The 19248-nt window shown below is 39.3% G+C and overlaps 2 protein-coding genes across 2 annotated transcripts; one reads left to right on the plus strand and one right to left on the minus strand.

The window, feature by feature from the left end:
* Window positions 1–878: 878 nt before the first annotated feature.
* Window positions 879–3094, plus strand: LOC131989857 (ladderlectin-like). The gene is made up of 6 exons (XM_059355202.1): window positions 879–990; window positions 1065–1115; window positions 1196–1305; window positions 1467–1601; window positions 2368–2476; window positions 2624–3094. The coding sequence occupies exons 1-6, from the start codon at window positions 930–932 to the stop codon at window positions 2689–2691; spliced, it is 534 nt and encodes a 177-aa protein (XP_059211185.1). The 5' UTR covers window positions 879–929; the 3' UTR covers window positions 2692–3094.
* Window positions 3095–9106: 6012 nt separating this feature from the next.
* LOC131989952 (butyrophilin-like protein 10) lies at window positions 9107–15890 on the minus strand. The gene is made up of 6 exons (XM_059355335.1): window positions 15735–15890; window positions 14770–14884; window positions 12626–12967; window positions 11317–11598; window positions 10787–10876; window positions 9107–10002 (listed from the first exon to the last, which is right to left on the minus strand). Exons 2-6 carry the CDS (start codon window positions 14846–14848, stop codon window positions 9941–9943), a joined length of 855 nt encoding a protein of 284 aa, XP_059211318.1. The 5' UTR covers window positions 14849–14884; window positions 15735–15890; the 3' UTR covers window positions 9107–9940.
* Between the last annotated feature and the right edge of the window lie 3358 nt (window positions 15891–19248).

The raw sequence follows: 19248 nt of genomic DNA on the forward strand, positions 1-19248 counted from the left end.
TGAGGCGTGGTCTGCTGAGGACGGCCCACTGCTTCCTGGTAGGGACTGAGGGGAAGCAGGCAGATGCACGGGGCCGTCACAATATAAAAAAAGGAAAACAAAAACACAGAGCACACATACAAATGCAGTTTGCTAGAAAATAACTATAATATGACCACAGTCATAACAGAGCATACACTTTTCCTCTTTTTAATTGGCTATTCATCCCCCTTACATTCCAGCTGACTAGAGTAACTTCACCATCACTGTGCTTACTAGGCCCTCTTAACATAATTATCTACAATGTAAAATAACTTATTACATGACCATGGCAAAGATGATTGTGCAATAAACTTGAAAGAAAAAAGATGTGCTGAAACAAAGAGAACCCTAAACTGAACACATGAACGCACACCAGGAGGAAAACAAACCTACCAGTGGTGTTTCAGATATTTTGAGGTGAAAGGTCAAGGGACCCCTTTAAAATTGGGCATGTCAGTTTTTTCCTCGCCAAAAGTTAGCCTAGTGTTAGCCTAGTGTTATTCCTCCCACTTACCGACAAGACATCATAACAATGTTGGTGTCAATGTTTTACTTAGAGCTTAGACAACTTGTTCAGCCACAGCATCTGAACTAAAACAACAATGACGTCAGGAAAGGAGCATTATGTGATTCTAGAGAGAGACATTTGATCCAGGTAACAAATATTGACATTTTGGGTTCGTCCTGCATCACTGTATATAAGAGCTGGTCTTCGTCGTCTTCAGCATCCTCACTCAGACCGACACTGAGAAAGAAGAAGAGAAGATAATCCTCCAGCAGGTTTGCTTTGCTTTTCTCTCTCTTTACCTCTTTTCTTCTGTTTCTCTCATTTCATCATGTATTCCTAACATGTCTGCCTCTCTTTGTTGAAGGTTATTATCAACTGAGACGTCTGCATCATCTCCATCATGAAGACTCTGACTGTGACTGCACTTCTCTGTGCCGTGATGGCGCTGACCACCGCTGCTGGTGAGTAGTAATGTGTGGGAGGAAACAGATCAACTCAAGTTCTGTAACTCTAACTGTTGTGTTTAACTGTTCAGCTCTTTCAGAGGTGACGGAGGAACCGGATGCTCTGGAAAAACCTGGAGAAGGTAAATACATACTTCTTACGTCCTTTTATAATTGTCTGGAAACTCAACATTACCCACTTATCTCTAATTCTCTTACTCAGGAGAGCATCAAGTCGTTGAGAGGTCAACATCTTGTCCTGGTGGTTGGAGGCTGATCAATGGTCGCTGTTTCCTCTACGTCCCACGAGCCCAGAGCTGGGCTCGCGCTGAGGTATGAGATAACTTCAATTTGCTACAAACTGCTTCTAAATTAAGTTTATTTTGTTTTATGGACTTGCACATTTGGTAACTTGGCATCTCCTTCTAACTCATCTCATTACTCATGTTATTTGTGTCTAAGCAGTTCTCTTTGTCTGTTTATCTTTGCTGTAGAGAAACTGCCAGTCCCTGGGTGCAAACCTTGCCACTGTACATCGAGCTGAGGAGTACCACGGGATTAAAAGGATGATCCAAGATGTCACTCATGGACATCCACGGACATGGATTGGAGGCTCTGATGCTGAAGAGGTACCATTTATCATTCTAAAATATTTGTTTTTTCTATGGTCAATCTGAAAGGTTCACGTCAAGTATTCCCTCCAAATTGAACAACAGAATACATTTGTGTGACACATCTGCAGTCATGTTTGTCCTGCTTGAAAACAGACTAAGTTTTTTTTGGTCATTTTGTGTCTTTTTTCAGTCATTTTGTGCCTTTTTGGTAATTTTGTGTCTTTTTTGGTGATTTTGTGTCTTTTTTTGGTGATGTTGTGTCTTTTTTCGTCATTTTGTGTCTTTTTGTGATCATTTTGTGGTCAATTTGTGTCTTTTTGTGATCATTTTGTGGTCATTTTGTGTCTTTTTTGGTCATTTTGTGTCTTTTTTGTTCAATTTGTGTCTTTTCGGGTAATTTTGTGTCTTTTTTAGTCATTTTGTTTCTTTTTTGGTCATTTTGTGTCTTGTTTGGAAATTTTGTGTCTATTTTTGATCATTTTGTGTCTTTTTTGGTCATTTTGTGTCTTTTTTTGGTAATTTTGTGTCTATTTTTGATCATTTCGTGTCTTTTTTGATCATTTTGTTTCTTTTTTTGTATGATCTGAACTGTGCGTGTGAGATGGCGTTCAGTGAGCGGGGGTCGCGGACAACATGCATGTTAAATTGGGGGTCGCGACTCAAAAAGGTTGAGAACTACTGTTTTAATAGTATGTCTTATTTACAGTGTGTTATCTGTAGTTTACATTAATCTATTATATTTTGATCCACTCTATTATTTTCTAATCCATTCTGTTTTTAGGAGGGTGTTTGGCTCTGGGGTGATGGTACCCCTTTCAGATTTTCCTACTGGTGCAGCGGACAGCCGAATAACTGGGGTGTACAACACTGTGTAGAGATCAATTATGGAGGTAGGCTAAAAAGTAAAACCCATTTGTTTTTACTGGTGAAGATAATGAAGGGTACATGAATGTCAGGGCTGTTCAGCTCTCTCCAAGGAAGTATTAGTGTCAGTAATAAACAATCATGCTCATTTCCTGTATTTCTGATACACACAGACAATAAATGCTGGAATGACCGGAGTTGCTACGATCACCTCCCGTCTGTCTGTGCCAAGAACATCTGAAGACTCCTGGTGTAACACAGAAGCATGCAGTCCCTGCAAAAAGCACAAACGATGGTGGATGTGTGTTTGTGTGTGTTTGCAAACTCATCTCTCTTCATGCCGTCAGTCTCAAATGTAACCTGAAGGCTCTTATATCTGATTTCATATCTTTATTTTTCTTTTCTATCGCTGTAACGCTACTCAAGGAATGAAGCGACATGTAAAGTAAAGAGAAGCTGGATGGTGTCTGAGGCCTCGTGCCTTTAATCAGAGCACACTGAATGTGTTGTGGAAAGAATGCTTTTAGCTCAACCTTACATATATTGTGAACTGTTCTTTCTTTACTCCTGCAAAATTAAAGTCTCAAGCATTGAAACAAGCTGTTCAGTGTTGTCTTTTTATAGACATTTATAGAGTTAACAACAGACTTGAAACTAACAACTGAGACCATAAACTCATTATGAGAATGTTTACTGAGGTCATAAATCAGGTGAGAAGTAGACTCATTTTCCCATAGCCTTCAATACTATCAGACTTTCCAGTGAAAACACATTCATGCAATTCCAATGCATTAAGTATGTACACGGGGCACCAAAATGTTGTAAAATGGTTCACGCGGAGCATCATTTACATTGTAAATGGTGTCAGAGTCTTGCTCAAGACTTAACTTGTTTGGCAATCTGTGTAATTAACATAATCAGCTCATTAATCAAGAAAAATAAAGAAGAATGTCCAAAATTATTTCAGAGATCAGGAAACAGCAGCTGCTGGATCCAGGACATTTACAGTCGACTATAAAGACGTCATCATGGACAGAAAATATAATAATAACAAATATTTCAGCAAGACATTACAATACATTACATTGCATGTCATTTGGCTGACGCTTCTGTCTAAAGTGACTTACAATAAGTGATTCAAGCTGATTGCACTAGCCTTAGACCAAAGGGACCAAGTACATAACTTTAAGAGCCATCAGTAACTGCTACAGGAGTGCTATATGCTAAAGAGGAGAAGAGTAGGGTTTGTTTTTTTAAGAGAGAGTAACAATGTTTATACTAAAAATATTATGTTGTTGTCATGTTGCTTCTTTCATTCATTTTCATTCATTTTATTAAGGATCCCCATTAGCTGATGCCATAGCAATCAGCTAGTCTTCCTGGTGTCCGTAACACATAACACATACAATACAATCACAATTAAGAACTATACAAAAACAAAAATATCAAATAAAAACAAAACAAGTACATACAATACAAAATAGACAAACCCACACAATAGTCGACAATATAATAAGATTACTAAACCTCCCCAAAAACTAAATACAGCTGAGTTATTCAAAACAGATCATTCCCACAACACACCCAACAGATGAATTAGTGTCTTAGATAGACTTTAAGTTTCCTTTTAAAAACTGATTTACTGTAGATACAGCGGAGATACGAGGCAGATAATTCCAGGGAGACATTGATCTGTAGATAAAAGAACGCTGTAAAGCATTTGATTTTGAACGAGGCAATGCAAGCCGACCATTGCTGGACCCTCTAGTGTAACACCCTGATGACCTACACAACTACCAATCTCTTCTTGCTGCCTTCTCATCTTTAATCTCAGCCGAAAAAAGCTCTTTCTATCAGACCAAAATCCAATCCTCATTCTCCAACCCCAAGAAGCTCTACTCCATCTTTACAAACCTCCTGGTCCCTCCAACTCCCCCTCCTACCTCCTCCCTCCTACCAACCCACTTTGTCAACCATTTCCTGAAGAAGATTGAGGACATACGCTCGTCATTTACCCATCCAGTCTCACAACCTGCCTCTCCTCCCTCCCCATCAGTGTCTCCCTCCCTCTCAGCATTCACTCCACTGTCTCCTCCTCAAATGCTCAGCCTTGTAACCTCTGCCCGTCCTACCACTTGTCAGCTGGATCCTATTCCCTCCCACCTGTTTCAGTCTATTGCTCCGGATCTCCTCCCGTTCCTCTCCCATCTTGTCAACACTTCCTTGACTACTGGCTGCTTTCCTAACTCTCTGAAGGAAGCAAGGGTGAATCCTCTCCTAAAGAGATCCACCCTCGACCCATCCTTAGTGGACAATTACAGACCCGTCTCTCTCCTGCCGTTCCTCTCCAAAACTCTGGAACGGGCTATCTTCAATCAGCTGTCCTCCTATCTGCATGGGAACAACCTCCTTGACCCTCACCAGTCTGGTTTCAAGAAGGGCCACTCAACAGAGACTGCCCTTCTCGCTGTGACTGAACAGCTTCACAAGGCGAAGGCGGCCTCTCTCTCATCTGTTGTGGTTCTACTGGACCTTTCTGCAGCTTTTGACACTGTGGATCACCAGATCCTCATCTCCACCCTTCACCACCTGGGAGTATCTGGCTCTGCCCTCTCGCTGCTCAAATCCTATCTCAAGGACCGCACCTTCCGTGTAACTTGGAGGGGTTCTGTTTCAGAACCCTGTCTACTCACCACCGGGGTCCCTCAAGGCTCGGTCCTTGGTCCGCTCCTCTTCTCGATTTACACCAACTCCCTTGGCTCCCTCATCCACTCGCATGGCTTCTCCTATCATAGCTATGCCGACGACACCCAGCTAATCTTCTCATTTCCCCAGTCTGAAACACGTGCATCAGCACGTATCTCTGCATGTCTGGCCGACATCTCCCAGTGGATGTCCTCGCACCACCTCAAACTCAACCTGGGAAAGACTGAGCTACTTTACCTCCCAGGGAAAGGCTCTCCCACCTCTGACCTCCACATCACTGTCCAGGACACAGTGGTTGCCTCCACAGAAACCGCCAAAAACCTTGGCGTAACTCTTGACAACCAGCTGTCCCTCTCCACAAACATCACCGCCACCACCAGATCTTGCAGATTCTTGCTGCATAACATCAGGAGAATCCGCCCGTTTCTCACCCAGAAGGCAGCTCAGGTCCTGGTCCAGGTCCTGGTCCTGGTCCAGGCGCTGGTCATCTCACGCCTGGACTACTGCAACTCCCTCATGGCAGGTCTGCCTGCCAAAGCCATCCGACCTCTACAACTCATCCAGAATGCAGCTGCTCGATTGGTCTTCAATCTTCCCAAATTTTCACACACAACACCCCTCCTCCGCTCCCTCCACTGGCTACCTGTGGCTGATACGCTTCAAGACTCTAGCTCTGGCGTACTCTGCTGCTAACGGTTCAGGTCCTACTTACATCCAGGACCTTGTCAAACTCTACACCCCTGCCCGTCCTCTCCGCTCTGCATCAGCCAAACAGCTGGCGACTCCCACCCTGCGTGGGTCAACTCGCCTCAAAACCACTTCCAGACTTTTCTCTGTCTTGGCTCCCAAATGGTGGAACGAGCTCCCCACCGACATCAGGACCTCAGACAGCCTGTACATCTTCCACCGCAGGCTGAAGACCTATCTCTTCCAACAATACCTCGGTTAAGTCATGGTCACCTAACAGATATATATATATTAAAAAAAAAAAAAAAAAATTCTTCTTCTTTTCTCTTCTTTTCTTCTTTAACATATAGCACTCCTTAGCAATGACAGTTGGCTCTTAAAGTTATGTACTTACTCGATTCCTATGGTCTATGTCTAGTACCATCAGGTTGAATGCACTTATTGTAAGTCGCTTTGGACAAAAGCGTCTGCTAAATGACATGTAATGTAATGTAATGTAATGATCATGAACAGTATTAGTAAAGACAACTTGATTAAACACAGGAGTTTTACTACTACTACTACCAGGGTGGGAATTTCACGACGGCCAGGACGGCCATGGCCGTCGTTGCCCCACACTCTGGCCTTGATGCCCTGTGAAAAAATGTCCAATTTCCAGTAAACACAACGCTAACCCGACCCACTCGGTGCGCATCAACACATGGCTCATTTGAATATTCTAATGAGCCATGTGTTGATGCAGCACAGGTAAGCTAGCGGGACAAGCTGTTTTGATATGTTGTGACTGAAGTATGTGGTAGTATTTGACAGAACTTAACATTTACGTTTTTATAGAAAGTACTATTGATAGGTAATTACCATTGTATTTGCCTATTTAAAGTCGACTCCTTAACGTTACATTTTTGCGTCATGAAAACTAGCGATAGCTAGCTAGGTGGGATATCGCTAACGTCTTCCCTAGCTCAGGGACAAGGGCTCGACATTTAGCTGATGTAAACTTCACCTCAGCAGGTTCCTTTTTATGGCAGGAGGAGGCATTTCTCTTTCCTTACTCTGAGATGAACTCAGGCAGGAGATTCATTTTGCCATCTTTTCAAAATATATGCATTTGCCGTCTTTTCAAAACAGGTTCATTTGTCATTTTCCAAAAAGGTCCTTTCTAATATATTTGATATATTGTGCATTAATGTTTCTTGGTGAATGAGAATGTTAAGGTATTAATCTGAAAGGTAAAACCAGCGTAATTTAACCAAACGGCCTTTATGCCCTGTCATGTGGCCTTTGTGCCCTTAAAATAAGTGTGAACAGGAAGGCCAAATGGCCGTGCCCCTGAAATGACGAAATTCCAAGCCTGACTACTACTACTTACTAAGTAAGTAAGTAAGTAAACTTTATTTATATAGCACCTTTCACAGACAGAAGTCACAAAGTGCTTCACATAAAAATCATACACATAACATAAAAATGTACATACAAGTTTTAAAAGACCAAAACAACAGCAATTTAAACAACCATAGCAGTCCCGAAACAATGAATCAAAACTTATTTGTTTTTTCTCTTTCTTCTGTCTCATTGGTTCTTCTTATCTGGTGTGACTTCCTGTTTTAACTGATCGAACCACACACATTTAACTCATGGAGTTAGAGAAGAATGATGTCTAAGGAAATGTTCCTGGTGGTTCTAAGTGACAGAACGTGCATGTGAGAGCTCAAAGCACATATTGTCACATAACCAGTAACTAATTATGTCTGAAAAAACTGGAAAACTTGTGTTATTTCCCTCTTCTTTCATTTTCAGAAGACTTTATTTGTTTTTACTTTTGCATCATTAACTGTAAAATGTGTCATTTAAAGCTTGAAGCGCCAACTCTTCTGTGTTGACTGGTTGAAAAACTTTATTATTTCTTATATTACTCAAATATTAGATTTTGTTGGGGTTTTTTTTGCTGGTGCTTCATCTACTTATTAGAACCTTCTTCCCTGGTTGTTGTAAACATTATGCAATATGTCACTCCTATTATTTAATACAAATGGATTTAACTTGAAGTTTTCAATAAATATTTAAAATAAAAATGAACAATATAGAAATATGGATACATTTTTACACTGGAAAAACTCGAACTTTTATAGAGACAATAGTGATAAATTGCGTAATTTGCTTTTTCTTTGCACAAAATGATCCACACATTACTATCAACAATTATGAAATTAGAGTATTTTACTCTAATAAGCAGCTCTTACCTGGAGCACCATGAATACAAACTCTCTTTGCTCTCTCTCTGAGTCTGTCAGTTCTAATTACAAGCTTTTTAAAATGATTAAAAAGCGTGTATTATTGACCAAAGCATACATAATTAAATCTGGACATAACAGAATCAAGAACTATTATTGTTTTTATGTCTAAAAGTTGCTGTAATGAAGCCAAGCCTATTATCTCTTGTAGGCAAATCAATAGAATAATGTAGCTGCTGAAGATGAATTCTGTATATATATATATATATAGATATATATATATAAATAAATGAAATGAGACTCAGTCAAAACTTTATTACATCAAAGCATTGAATGAAAAAGTGCAACAACCCACTTTTGTGTTGTCTCATCATGGAATACGTCAGTGCATTATCATAGACGTTGAAAACAGGCTGTATCAAAAACATTTAATAAAAGTTAGAAATGATTCCAGGATAAATAAAAAGTTCACAGAAGGGGGTTAATGTGCAATATAGAGAGATTCCCAAGTGTGTTGAGACCCTGCAAGCAACAAAACTAAAACATTTCATAATATTACATTTCTGTTACACTTTACTATATACATAATACTGTATTTATGTACAGTCAGGTCATCAGTATTTTCTCCACTGGAGAAATACTCCTATAAGGTTCTTTATCATGTTTTGTCCCAATATATCCTCATATAACAGTCCTTATGATCTTTTTTATAGGGGTGCACCGATTGCAATTTTCTGGCCGATCACCGATCACCGATTTTAAAAAAGCCTGACCTGCTGATTCCGATTTTGGCCGATACCGATTTTTTTATAACTCATAGCATACACCTTCAATGTTTGAATCTTATTATATTGAAAAACAATTACACAGCAGTATTTTTCTTCAACAAATAAAGGAAAACACAATGTCTGAGGTAGTTAATAAAATATTGAACTTAAAATAAATAGCAACAATTTACAGGACAAACTAACAAAAGAACTGCAACCATAAAGTGGTTTTTGTTCTGAACTAGGGAGGGCATCGATTTTCGAATATTCAAATAGTCATTAATTCATAAAAAATCGAATAGTTCATCATATCTGGAAGAAAAAAAAGATCGGTTTGACGTAAAGGAATCGGCCAATCGCCGATCCCGCAAAATTAAGGGAATCGCCGATCGATCGGTGCACCCCTACTTTTTTACAAATCATGTGAAACTGAACTTGGTTATGTTTAGGCACCAAAACTACTTGGTTTGATTTCAGAAAAACAATCATGGTTTGTGTTGAAATAAGTTTGTGATGTAGTCACTTATACATCGACTCCTGTGTGAAAGTCCTGCGTCTCTGGACTCATCCGTCCACCACGACCTAGTCCCTATGTGACCTTTATCGCTCTTTATACCTGACTTCCTCTTTGGTTACAACTACTACTAATTGATGCTACACTAGAGGTGGTCATAGTAATTACAAATGCCATTAGAAACTGTAGGTATAAGTAATAATTTGTAGGTATTAGTACGGGTATTGACATAAACCAAGAAGAAAACAAGTCACCTTGGCCATCTAACTCATCTACAAGAAAAAAAAATGAGAGAAAGATCTCATTTGTTCTTTCATGTCAGCTAGAGTTGGCCGTGTTTCATACAATCCGGATACGGAAACTAATTGTATACTAGAAGAAGAGTACATATAAGCAGAGTGTAAAACTTCTTTGAGCAATTAAGTAATCTAATTTTGCCTTTCCCATTCAGCTTTTATAATGCAATACTCATTTTCTTATCACATTTTTACAGAGTGCTTGTTATTTCATTTAACAGCTGTTCTCTGATTTCTTTCAGACTTTTAAAAGCTCCACTTCCAGTTCTTACTCCGTCCAAAGATCTTGTCATGTTTGATTCTCCGTCACTGCTGATTCTTTCTTCTCAGTTTCCTGTTCCTTCCCTCCACCTAGGGATCAACAAACAGGTCATTTGTTAGTTCATCTTCAAGGAAAGCAGGCTTGGCTGTTGACGGGACAGAATGCAAACGCTGTTTCTCTAAATGCTTTGTATGCTGCCTTTTGTCAGTCTCCATTTTTTTTACGTCTTTACACTGGCTTCCAGTTAGCTACAGCATGGGTTTTAAGGTTCAGTTGCAGGTTTGAATGTCATGTTGACACAGTAAACACAGTCAACAATCTTCAGGAACATATTACATAATTGTATGTGTAAGATAAGGAAACACGAGCACCAATGCAGATGAGTGACAGTCGATATTTGTGCTGGTCGTGGCCGCTGCAGGATACCACGCATAATCAGTTTCCTTCTTAAATTACAATAACTTGTCACTCAGGGATAGGCAAGTATAAAATATAATATATTTAAAATTATGTTTACACAAATAATGTAATGTATATGTATAAAAAGACTTTTATCAGTACCTTTTCAGTTTTGGCAGCACAACACAGTATGTTCAAACAGATTACAACTCTGTGATTTTCTTGTGTATTTAAGCCGACTTCTGAATCCTTTTGCAAACGACATGCATGTGCAATCGTGTGTGACGCTAGAGTGACATGTTCTGATCTTTATTTGCTTTGCTTTACTTTGCTTTGCTTTGCTTTGCTTTGCTTGCACAGAATGTGTGGGAGCTAAATATTTGCTAATGTAAAACCGGGCTAAGCCGCATGTAACCACAACACAAAAAGAAAGAAACAGTATCTTCAAATTAAAAAAGATGAGCAAAACAATACCTTGTCTCTTTCTACATGCTGTTAAATAAATACTCAGCAAGATGCAGAAAAAACCTGGAACCATGACACCTTTCACAAACCTCGACAGGACTGTGAAGACATGAATTCAAACAATGAGTCACTGAACAACAAAAAAATTTATAGTAAGCATATGATATATTGGTAACGCTTTATATTAAGGTCCTTGTAATAACCATTAATTAACAAGTAATAAGGCCCTTGTAAGTCCTTACAAGATGCTTATTAACATTATTGTGTGTTTATAAGCTTATATAAGTGTTAATAATGGCATTACAAACACCCATGACCCACCCATTATGTCTTTGCCATGCCTTTATTAAACTTATTTTGTTTGCTTATTGATATTAAAGTATGCTTTATTGCTCATCTATTATAAGTTAACTATAAGTCAACTATGCTTTTTGCAACTACCGGATCTAAAGCGAGAACAATGCCTTATTACTTGTTAATTAATGGTTATTAAGGACCTTATTATAAAGCGTTTCCGATATATTTATTAATTTCTCTACCTGGAACAGTGATGTGTGTCTCTCTGGTGTGGTTGGTGTCCTTCTGGTGGACTCTACAGGTGAAGCTGTTGCTGTGTCTCTTCTCCACAGTCACTCTGCTGCTGACAGTATAGAGGTCATCAGGACCTCTGACTGTCTCTGTAGGTCCAGCAGAGAGGAGCTTTCCCTCACCGTCCAGCCACAACACCTCAGGCTCTGGATACCAGCCAGAAGACTCACACTGGAGAACCACCCTTCTGCTGGAATTGTTCATTAAACGGATAACCGGTGAGGAGACGGCACCTTAAAATAAGAGAGACGAGATATAACGTTCATCCTTTACCTCCAACGACATGTTCAGCAATGTGATTATGTGACTGGTTAATGATGCCAGTCCAAAATAAGTCACCATGTACAACCTGGTCTCCTTATCCTACTCCATTAACAATTATGTTTCCAGCTAAATGTATTTTCATTACATTCATTTCTGACATATCCAAATCTGAATAACTCCACATAAGGGTCAGGTGGATGGCCATGTTGGTAAATGGACCATGTTGGTAAATGGACCTGCACTTATCTACACTTTTATTTACACTACAGACTGCGCTCATTCACCGTTCACACACACATTCATACTGGTGGCAGAGGCTACCCTAAACGGTCCCACCTGCCACCATTGGGAATTCATTCACACACCGATGAACGCAGCATCGGGAGCAATTTGGGGTTCAGTGTCTTGCTCAAGGATACTTCGACATGTAGGCTGCGACGGTCAGGGATCGAACCACCAACCCTCCGGTTGGGGGGCAACCAACTCTCCCAACTGAGCCACAGCCGCCCCGCTGGGACCACAGATGTTCTGGCTTCAAACTCCATGCCAGTTTTTGTTTGATGATAAGCCAAGTAAAACCGGAGATCAGGTCAAATATAATTTGTATAAAAATATCAAATTAGATCTTATCCTCATTTTACCATAATTTTTCTAAATCTAATTTTATCCTTTTTCATGTGTTCTTGTGGTTAAAATGTTGATCCAGTAAGTCAAAGTGAACAAATAATGATCAGGTCATAGGTGAGGTTGTGCTGAAAAAATGATACCAACATGGCATGGTAAATGTTTTTTAAGGGGAAAATACAGGCAAAATGAAAAGGATACAAAAACAGATTAAATAGAACAAAACTCCAGAAATCAGCAGTTTCCAAACATTTCCAAATAAAGATGTCCATGTTTGTCCATGTGTCTGCTTTATTTGCTTGACACATCTTACAGTACTAAGTTATAGTTGAACAATAATGTTCTATGTCATGTCATTTAAAGGTCACTTACCAACAACAAGCTGTATATAAACAGCTAGACCCAGTCTTGGAACAAGGCATCTGTACAGGCCCTCATCAGAGACTTTCACTTTGGACAGTTTCAGTGAAAGGTCTCCGTGCTGCAGGTTGCTGATGGACACTGATGTTCTCCCTCTGTATGACGGCTGTTGGTGGGCTGCATATTCTTGACCGTTTGCCCTCACATGTACAATCCCCGGGCTCAGGTCAGGTCTCGCCCACTCCAGCCTCATGCCAGAAGCATTCACGGCAGGTTCCAGGTGGCACGGTATGATTGTGTCGTCTCCGACTGTTGCCACTATTGGTCGGGACGGACCAGTCACCTGAATTTGACCTGCGGAGAAAACAGATCAGTGGTTGAATTCCTGGACAGCCATTTAACACTCCAGGGCTCTTTGTAGATCAGTTTAGGTTGGATCTCATTCCATTATCAATGATTAAGTGATTATTATAGACCTCAAACATCCTGAGCCCACCAATGATTTACACAGAACGCTTTCACAACCCAAAGTTCACTCCATTTTACTCAAATTCTGGTGCGGTTAAATCATTGTTACGGTTCGTTTGGTTGATTGCGAACGCTCCAACCGTACTCTGGTGCAGACCAAAACATCCGGTCCCAGACCTCTTGTGAGAGGGCTTTATAAACTAACCCTGGTGCAGTTCTATTGCACTGTGAACACAATCTGACCCAATTACAGAAAATGAACCAAAACTTCTGCTGAAGTCCGATGTTCATTTGACATCTGGCCTGAAGAACAAATACAGGGGATGTTGAATAAAGTCCACAAAACAATGACGTTTATCAAATAATTTGAGATCAACTGGGAGAGAAAAGATTCATGCACAGGATAGATCAGTGCAGAGTCAAGGTGAAATCATCAAATATATATCAATATATCATATTGTGTTCAGCTCCATGTTGCTTTTTTTATATCCATTGTCAACTTTCCAACCAATAACAAATAATACTGTGAGTATATTTTCAGCCCTAAACCTTCGTACACGCCCCTCCACAAATCTTTTGTTTTTCTTTTGGTCCACTTACATTTCCACACTGATTCAGACAGACTTGGGTTGTGAAAGCATTTTCACATGGCGGTCTATGGGGATTCACTCACTCTGGAGCCAGTTTTTGGCTTGAAGGCTGTGGGGAATTTGGGGGTTATATTTGAAGTTTCTTTTGTGAGGGGTATGAGGTGTAGTCATCAATATTTAAATGACTGAAGCAGTTGTAACTTGAGAAAAGGATGTTTTGGCATTTTGAGATTTTCTGTTATTTTAATACTTTATGGTTTTGTGGCTGTCCTTTAGTGTTTCTACTTCTGTTGTTCAATTGGGCACCTTGTGGGAACCTGGTCTCACACGAATCCGTGGAATAGCCACGGATTCGCTGAACTCAAAATCTGTGGAATAGCAAAGGAATAACTCAAATTTCCGTGAAACTGACACGGATTTCGCTACAATGCAAGTTAATGACAGGAACAAATATCCATGGAATAGCCACGGGATATGACTATTGGTTTGTTCCAAGTCACGTGACTTTCAAGGTCCCGGCGGTCAGAACAAAAAACATGGCGGACAGTTCTCTCATTTTTAGTGAAAAAAATCAATATTTTGACTTAGTTTCTGCATAAAAATGGATTTTGATCACATTTCTAGCGAGAAATATATGTTTTATTTTCTAAATATTCCCTCAGTGAATGTGCATAATCACTTTGTATGGTGGAATAGCCACGGGATATGACTGTCATTAACTTGCATTGTAGCCAAATCCGTGTCAGTTTCACGGAAATTTAAGTGATTCCGTGGCTATTCCACGGATTTTGAGTTAAGCAAATCCGTGGCTATTTCACGGATTCCTGTGAGACCAGGTTGCTTGTGGTATATAAGTCTCCACGCTGCGTGTATTTACAGTTTTTGATTCATCACAGTGGGTCTGTATTTATTCAGGGAAGTAGTAATTTTCAACACTTCATAAGAAATTTCTCTCACAAGGCTTCACTTTTCAGCACCTTTCAGGCTGTTTGCTTGGAATTAGTTAGAATTTGATTCATACATTTCTTTAAAGCGTTAATGTACTTGAGTCATGTCATTTGACAGTGGTATGGAAGTGATGTTGTGTACTGTAGTTACCTCTGAGTGAGTGAAATAGGAAGAGGAAGATGGTCACGTGATGCAGAAGCAGAAGTGTGCAGTAGTCAGTGACGTCCATGGCTGAGTTGCATCAGCCAAGCTGAACATGCTGTGACTGGAGAAGAAGGAAACAACTATAATGGTTGTATTTATGAACTCTACACAAGGAAACGTTTGTTTTCAGACAATACAAACACTTCAGATAAAGACAGATATAATGTTTACTTGGCAAGATAAAGGTTTTCAGGTTAATTTCTCTCTTTTTCCCTTCCACGTCTTTGTTTTACTACGAGGTTTATCTTTTCACATTCTGTCCAATATCCTCTCGTAAAATGGGTAAAACTCAAAAACAGGTTCTTTTTGAACAAGTAATGCATCTTTTCTACAAGTCAGAGGACAATTGTGCTTTAAATGCATGCTGCAGCCAACAGGGTTAGTTAAAGGAAGTCAGTCACGGGTTGTTCACAGTCGCTCTGTCTTGGTTTGTTGTTGTTTCACACCATGCTCTCCAGATGACGCACCAAAATACATAGGACACGAGGTGCTTTCAAAACAAACAAAGCCAGTTCTATAATGTGCACTGCTTTCTGTTTAAGTCCTCCAACTGATGAGCAGTATAACTCTAGATATTTACCAGAACAACATGCTTCATTATTTTAAACCCCCCAAAGAGTAAAGCTCTCTGCTGCAGCAGCAACAATAAATACTGCGTCACCACACTCTGCCAGAACCATTATTCAAAATAAGAACTCTTCATATTTACATAAACTTCTTTGCACAGCTTATACATATTTACTTAAACTTTAAAGTAAAGTGCTAACATATAAAATGCCGTATTTGCAGAGTAGTTTGTAGTTTGGCGACTTCTGCTCCGTGTTGCAAGTGTTTGATCCCTTTTCCCACCACAGTAGTCATGAAACATAGTAGGAGTGATAAAAAATTAATTTTAAAGTCATAGTTCCTACCTGCTGGTCTTCCTCTGTGTGCTAAATGCTGCTTAAATGATGCAGATGTGAAACTTATCTTCCTTGTGCATGTTTTACTATCACATTGTGGCTTTCCTCAGCTGGTGAGGCAGTTTGTCTGTCTCAGACTTCCCCCTCATGCCTTCACGCCTTTTAAACTGCCATTCTCCTTCTGTCCACCAGGTGTTCTCATCTACTCATCTACAGCGTTGTTGACTTTTTCAAGAGGTTTTTTAGCATCAAACTTCATCTCAAATGAAGATTTCTGTCACAGTATTACAATGATACAAACCTGACAGTTATATTAAACTTTTAGGCCCCCTAAGCTCGCTGACACTTCTACATGTGTGACGTTTCTGCTTATTGCTGTGGTTTAAAATTCTTCTTTTTACTATTGGGTGACTGAAACTTTCCCACAAACATAGTGGAACATGTAGCTTTACAAAGCTATTTAGGGGCATTCGTAATGTGAAGTTGCAGCAAGATCTCCAACCTCAACAACAGAATAGACCATAATAGTAATAATAATAAAAAATAATAATAGTAATGTACTGTCAAGCATTCTAAAAATAGCACCCACGTCATTATAAATACACGTATGGTTTGCAGTTGTGAGAAAAGCTGCAGTTTCTGTGAATTTAGGCTACAAAACCACTGAGCTAGGTTTAGGGTAAAACTCTTTCGGGTTAGTTGTTCTAACAGACAGTTTAAATGTAAATGCCGGTAGTTAAATAGTTACAAGGGTGACGTTACGTAAAAATACTAAAGTTATGTTGAAAATAGATAGAAATAGTTATTCTGTCCTCAGTGTGTGTGAGTGTCTGTACACACATCGACAGATAGCGAACACATTCCAAAAGAAGGACAGAAACTAGAATATTGTTCACTGGTCTTTAGTGTTGTCTTTCTCTTGAAATAATTGTAAAACTGAAATTACAGAAATAATACAATATATTAACAGAGACAACATGCAAATAACTAAACATTGAAATTATTAAAAACATGAAGATAACTTACAAGCGATCCTTTTCCAAGGCAAAACAGTGAAATGATAAAGCAAACTGTAAAGTATAAGCTGACGTCATGTCATGAAGAGATCAAAGCGTTCATGATCAAAGCCTCAAAATCATGTGACTTAACCCACCTATCACATCAAAGACTTGGGAAAAAAAAAAAATTACCCTTAAAGGCACACACGCAAAGCTTACACAGAACATAACAATAGTAGAAAAAACCCCGTCCAGTCCGCCGTTTGTTTGACCCATCCGGGGTTGGCATCCCTTGTGAAATCAAAAGTAAATTAGTTGGGTTTTTTTCTTATACGTAAAAATTTTAGTTTGTTTTTTGTTTTTAAAGTAAATTACTTTTAACGCAACTTAGATTTTTTAACATTTACATTTAGTCATTTAGCAGACGCTTTCATCCAAAGCGACTTACAGGAAGAAAAAAGCAAACAATCAAGGTCTAGTGCAGTAAGAGCCATTAGTGCATCAATAAGTGCTAGTGATGATTCTATAACTTGCGGTTGTCACGAGACTCTTGTAACTACTTCACCTCCTCCTTTCCCGTTCATCAGAGCCGGCCCAAGGCATAAGCGAACTAAGCGGCTGCTTAGGGCCCCGTGGCCACTAGGGGGCTTGATGCCCTGTGAAAAAATGTTCAATTTGCGGCCAAGGTGGCCTTTGCGCCCCTGTCAAAGTTCCAGTATAAACACGCTAGTGACGCGTGCTGGGCTTATGGAATTATACAGCCATCCTAATGGTCAAACCCGACCCCTCTCCATCCTTCAGACATGCATCAACACATGGCTAATTTGAATATTCTAATGAGCCATGTGTTGATGCGCAGCACAGGTTAGCTAGCTGGACAAGCTGTTTTGATATGTTGTGACTGAAGTATGTGGTAGTATTTGAAAGGACTTAACATTTACGTGTTTATAGAAAGTATTATTGATAGGTAATTGCCATTGTATTAGCCTATTAAAAGTCGACTCGTTAACGTTACATTTTTGCATCATGAAAACTAGCATAGCTAGCTAGTTGGGATAGCGCTAACGTCTTCCCTAGCTCAGGAACAAGGGCTCCACATTTAGCTGATGTAAACTTCACCTCAGCAGGTTCCTTTTTATGGCAGGAGGAGGCATTTCTCTTTCCTTACTCTTAGATGAACTCAGGCAGGAGATTCATTTTGCCATCTTTTCAAAATATATGCATTTGCCATCTTTTCAAAACAGGTTCATTTGTCATTTTCCAAAAAGGTCCTTTCTAATATATTTAATATATTGTGCATTAATGTTTCTTTGTGAATGAGAATGTTAAGGTATTAATCTGAAAGGTAAAACCAGCGTAATTTAACCAAACGGCCTTTGTGCCCTGTCATGTGGCCTTTGTGCCAAATGGCCTTGCCCCTAAAATGACGAAATTCCAAGCCTACTGTGAACGCCCTAAGGCCAAAAGCTGGCTCAGATCTTTCCGGCAATATAGCGGGACATTTGTGGGGCCGCACTATGAAAGGGACTTGAATGTGTTGTAGAAAGAATGCTTTTAGCTGAACTTTACATATATTGTGAATTGTTCTTTCTTTACTCCTACAAAATTAAAGCGCCAAGCATTGAAACACGCTGGTCTGTATTGTCTTACTAAGTATACAACCCATTCAGCTGGAATGCAGCTACTATCTTTTTCTTTCATGGTAAGTGGTTCAGACATTGGAATGTTCTGCTCTTCCTAGTTGTTATTGTTGCTATTGTCATTATTATGACTATATAATTATATTTAATTTAGTTGTGAAATTACTTCCTTAATTCCAACTGCAGCTGTTCAGGGTACATGACTCAGAGATTAACATATCTGTCTAGGACAGCACACAAAGTTCATGTGGCGTTCAAGGCTGTCTCAGCAACTGGGAAATTACAACACTCAATCAGACTCAGTCACAAAATGATACAAACCTAAAAATACACCGGATACGATACTCATTTTCAAAAGTATCGATAGTATCGATATTGTTATGTGTGTAAAGCATAGCCAGGGAAGGAACACTTAAGTTATTGGGGTTTTTTTTTATCAAGCTTGCCTAATATTGTGCACAGCATACAACCTGAAAATATTGTTCTAATTGTTATTGTTTATTGTATTTATTTATTTTTTGCACTACCTCAGACCTGAATCTTGTTATCATAGTTGCAGTTTCTTTTTGCGCAATTGTTTTTTATTATAAATATTTAACCTGTGGTTCTGTTCATTTAAACATGTTGCATTTTTCTTGTTAATAAAAATATTTCTGTTAAATTTTGGGGTCTTTGTTTTTATCCTGCTGGTATCGAAAATGGTATCGAGTATCAAATATTTTCCTGAGTATCGGTATCGAGTTGAAAATTTTAGTATCGTGACAACCCTACCTCCAATATTCTCTAGGGTTGAAATTTGGAATTTGCAAGTATTTCAATGAATGCCCTATTATAGTCTAGACGGATTTCAGAATAAAGGCCTCCTATAAGAAGTGAGGAGCATTT

Source organism: Centropristis striata, chromosome 17 (assembly GCF_030273125.1).
Source record: "Centropristis striata isolate RG_2023a ecotype Rhode Island chromosome 17, C.striata_1.0, whole genome shotgun sequence".
Classification (NCBI taxonomy): Eukaryota; Metazoa; Chordata; class Actinopteri; order Perciformes; family Serranidae; genus Centropristis; species Centropristis striata.

Excerpts from the sequence above, each read along its gene's own strand:
- LOC131989857 (XM_059355202.1), top strand. The coding sequence starts at position 930 with ATGAAGACTCTGACTGTGACTGCACTTCTCTGTGCCGTGATGGCGCTG. Across the intron at positions 1,602-2,367 it reads GAGGCTCTGATGCTGAAGAG|GAGGGTGTTTGGCTCTGGGG; the intron begins GTACCATTTATC and ends TTCTGTTTTTAG. Across the intron at positions 2,477-2,623 it reads TGTAGAGATCAATTATGGAG|ACAATAAATGCTGGAATGAC; the intron begins GTAGGCTAAAAA and ends TGATACACACAG.
- LOC131989952 (XM_059355335.1), bottom strand. The coding sequence starts at position 14,848 with ATGGACGTCACTGACTACTGCACACTTCTGCTTCTGCATCACGTGACC. Across the intron at positions 10,877-11,316 it reads GACACACATCACTGTTCCAG|TCCTGTCGAGGTTTGTGAAA; the intron begins GTAGAGAAATTA and ends ATGTCTTCACAG. Across the intron at positions 10,003-10,786 it reads AGCATGTAGAAAGAGACAAG|GTGGAGGGAAGGAACAGGAA; the intron begins GTATTGTTTTGC and ends GTTGATCCCTAG.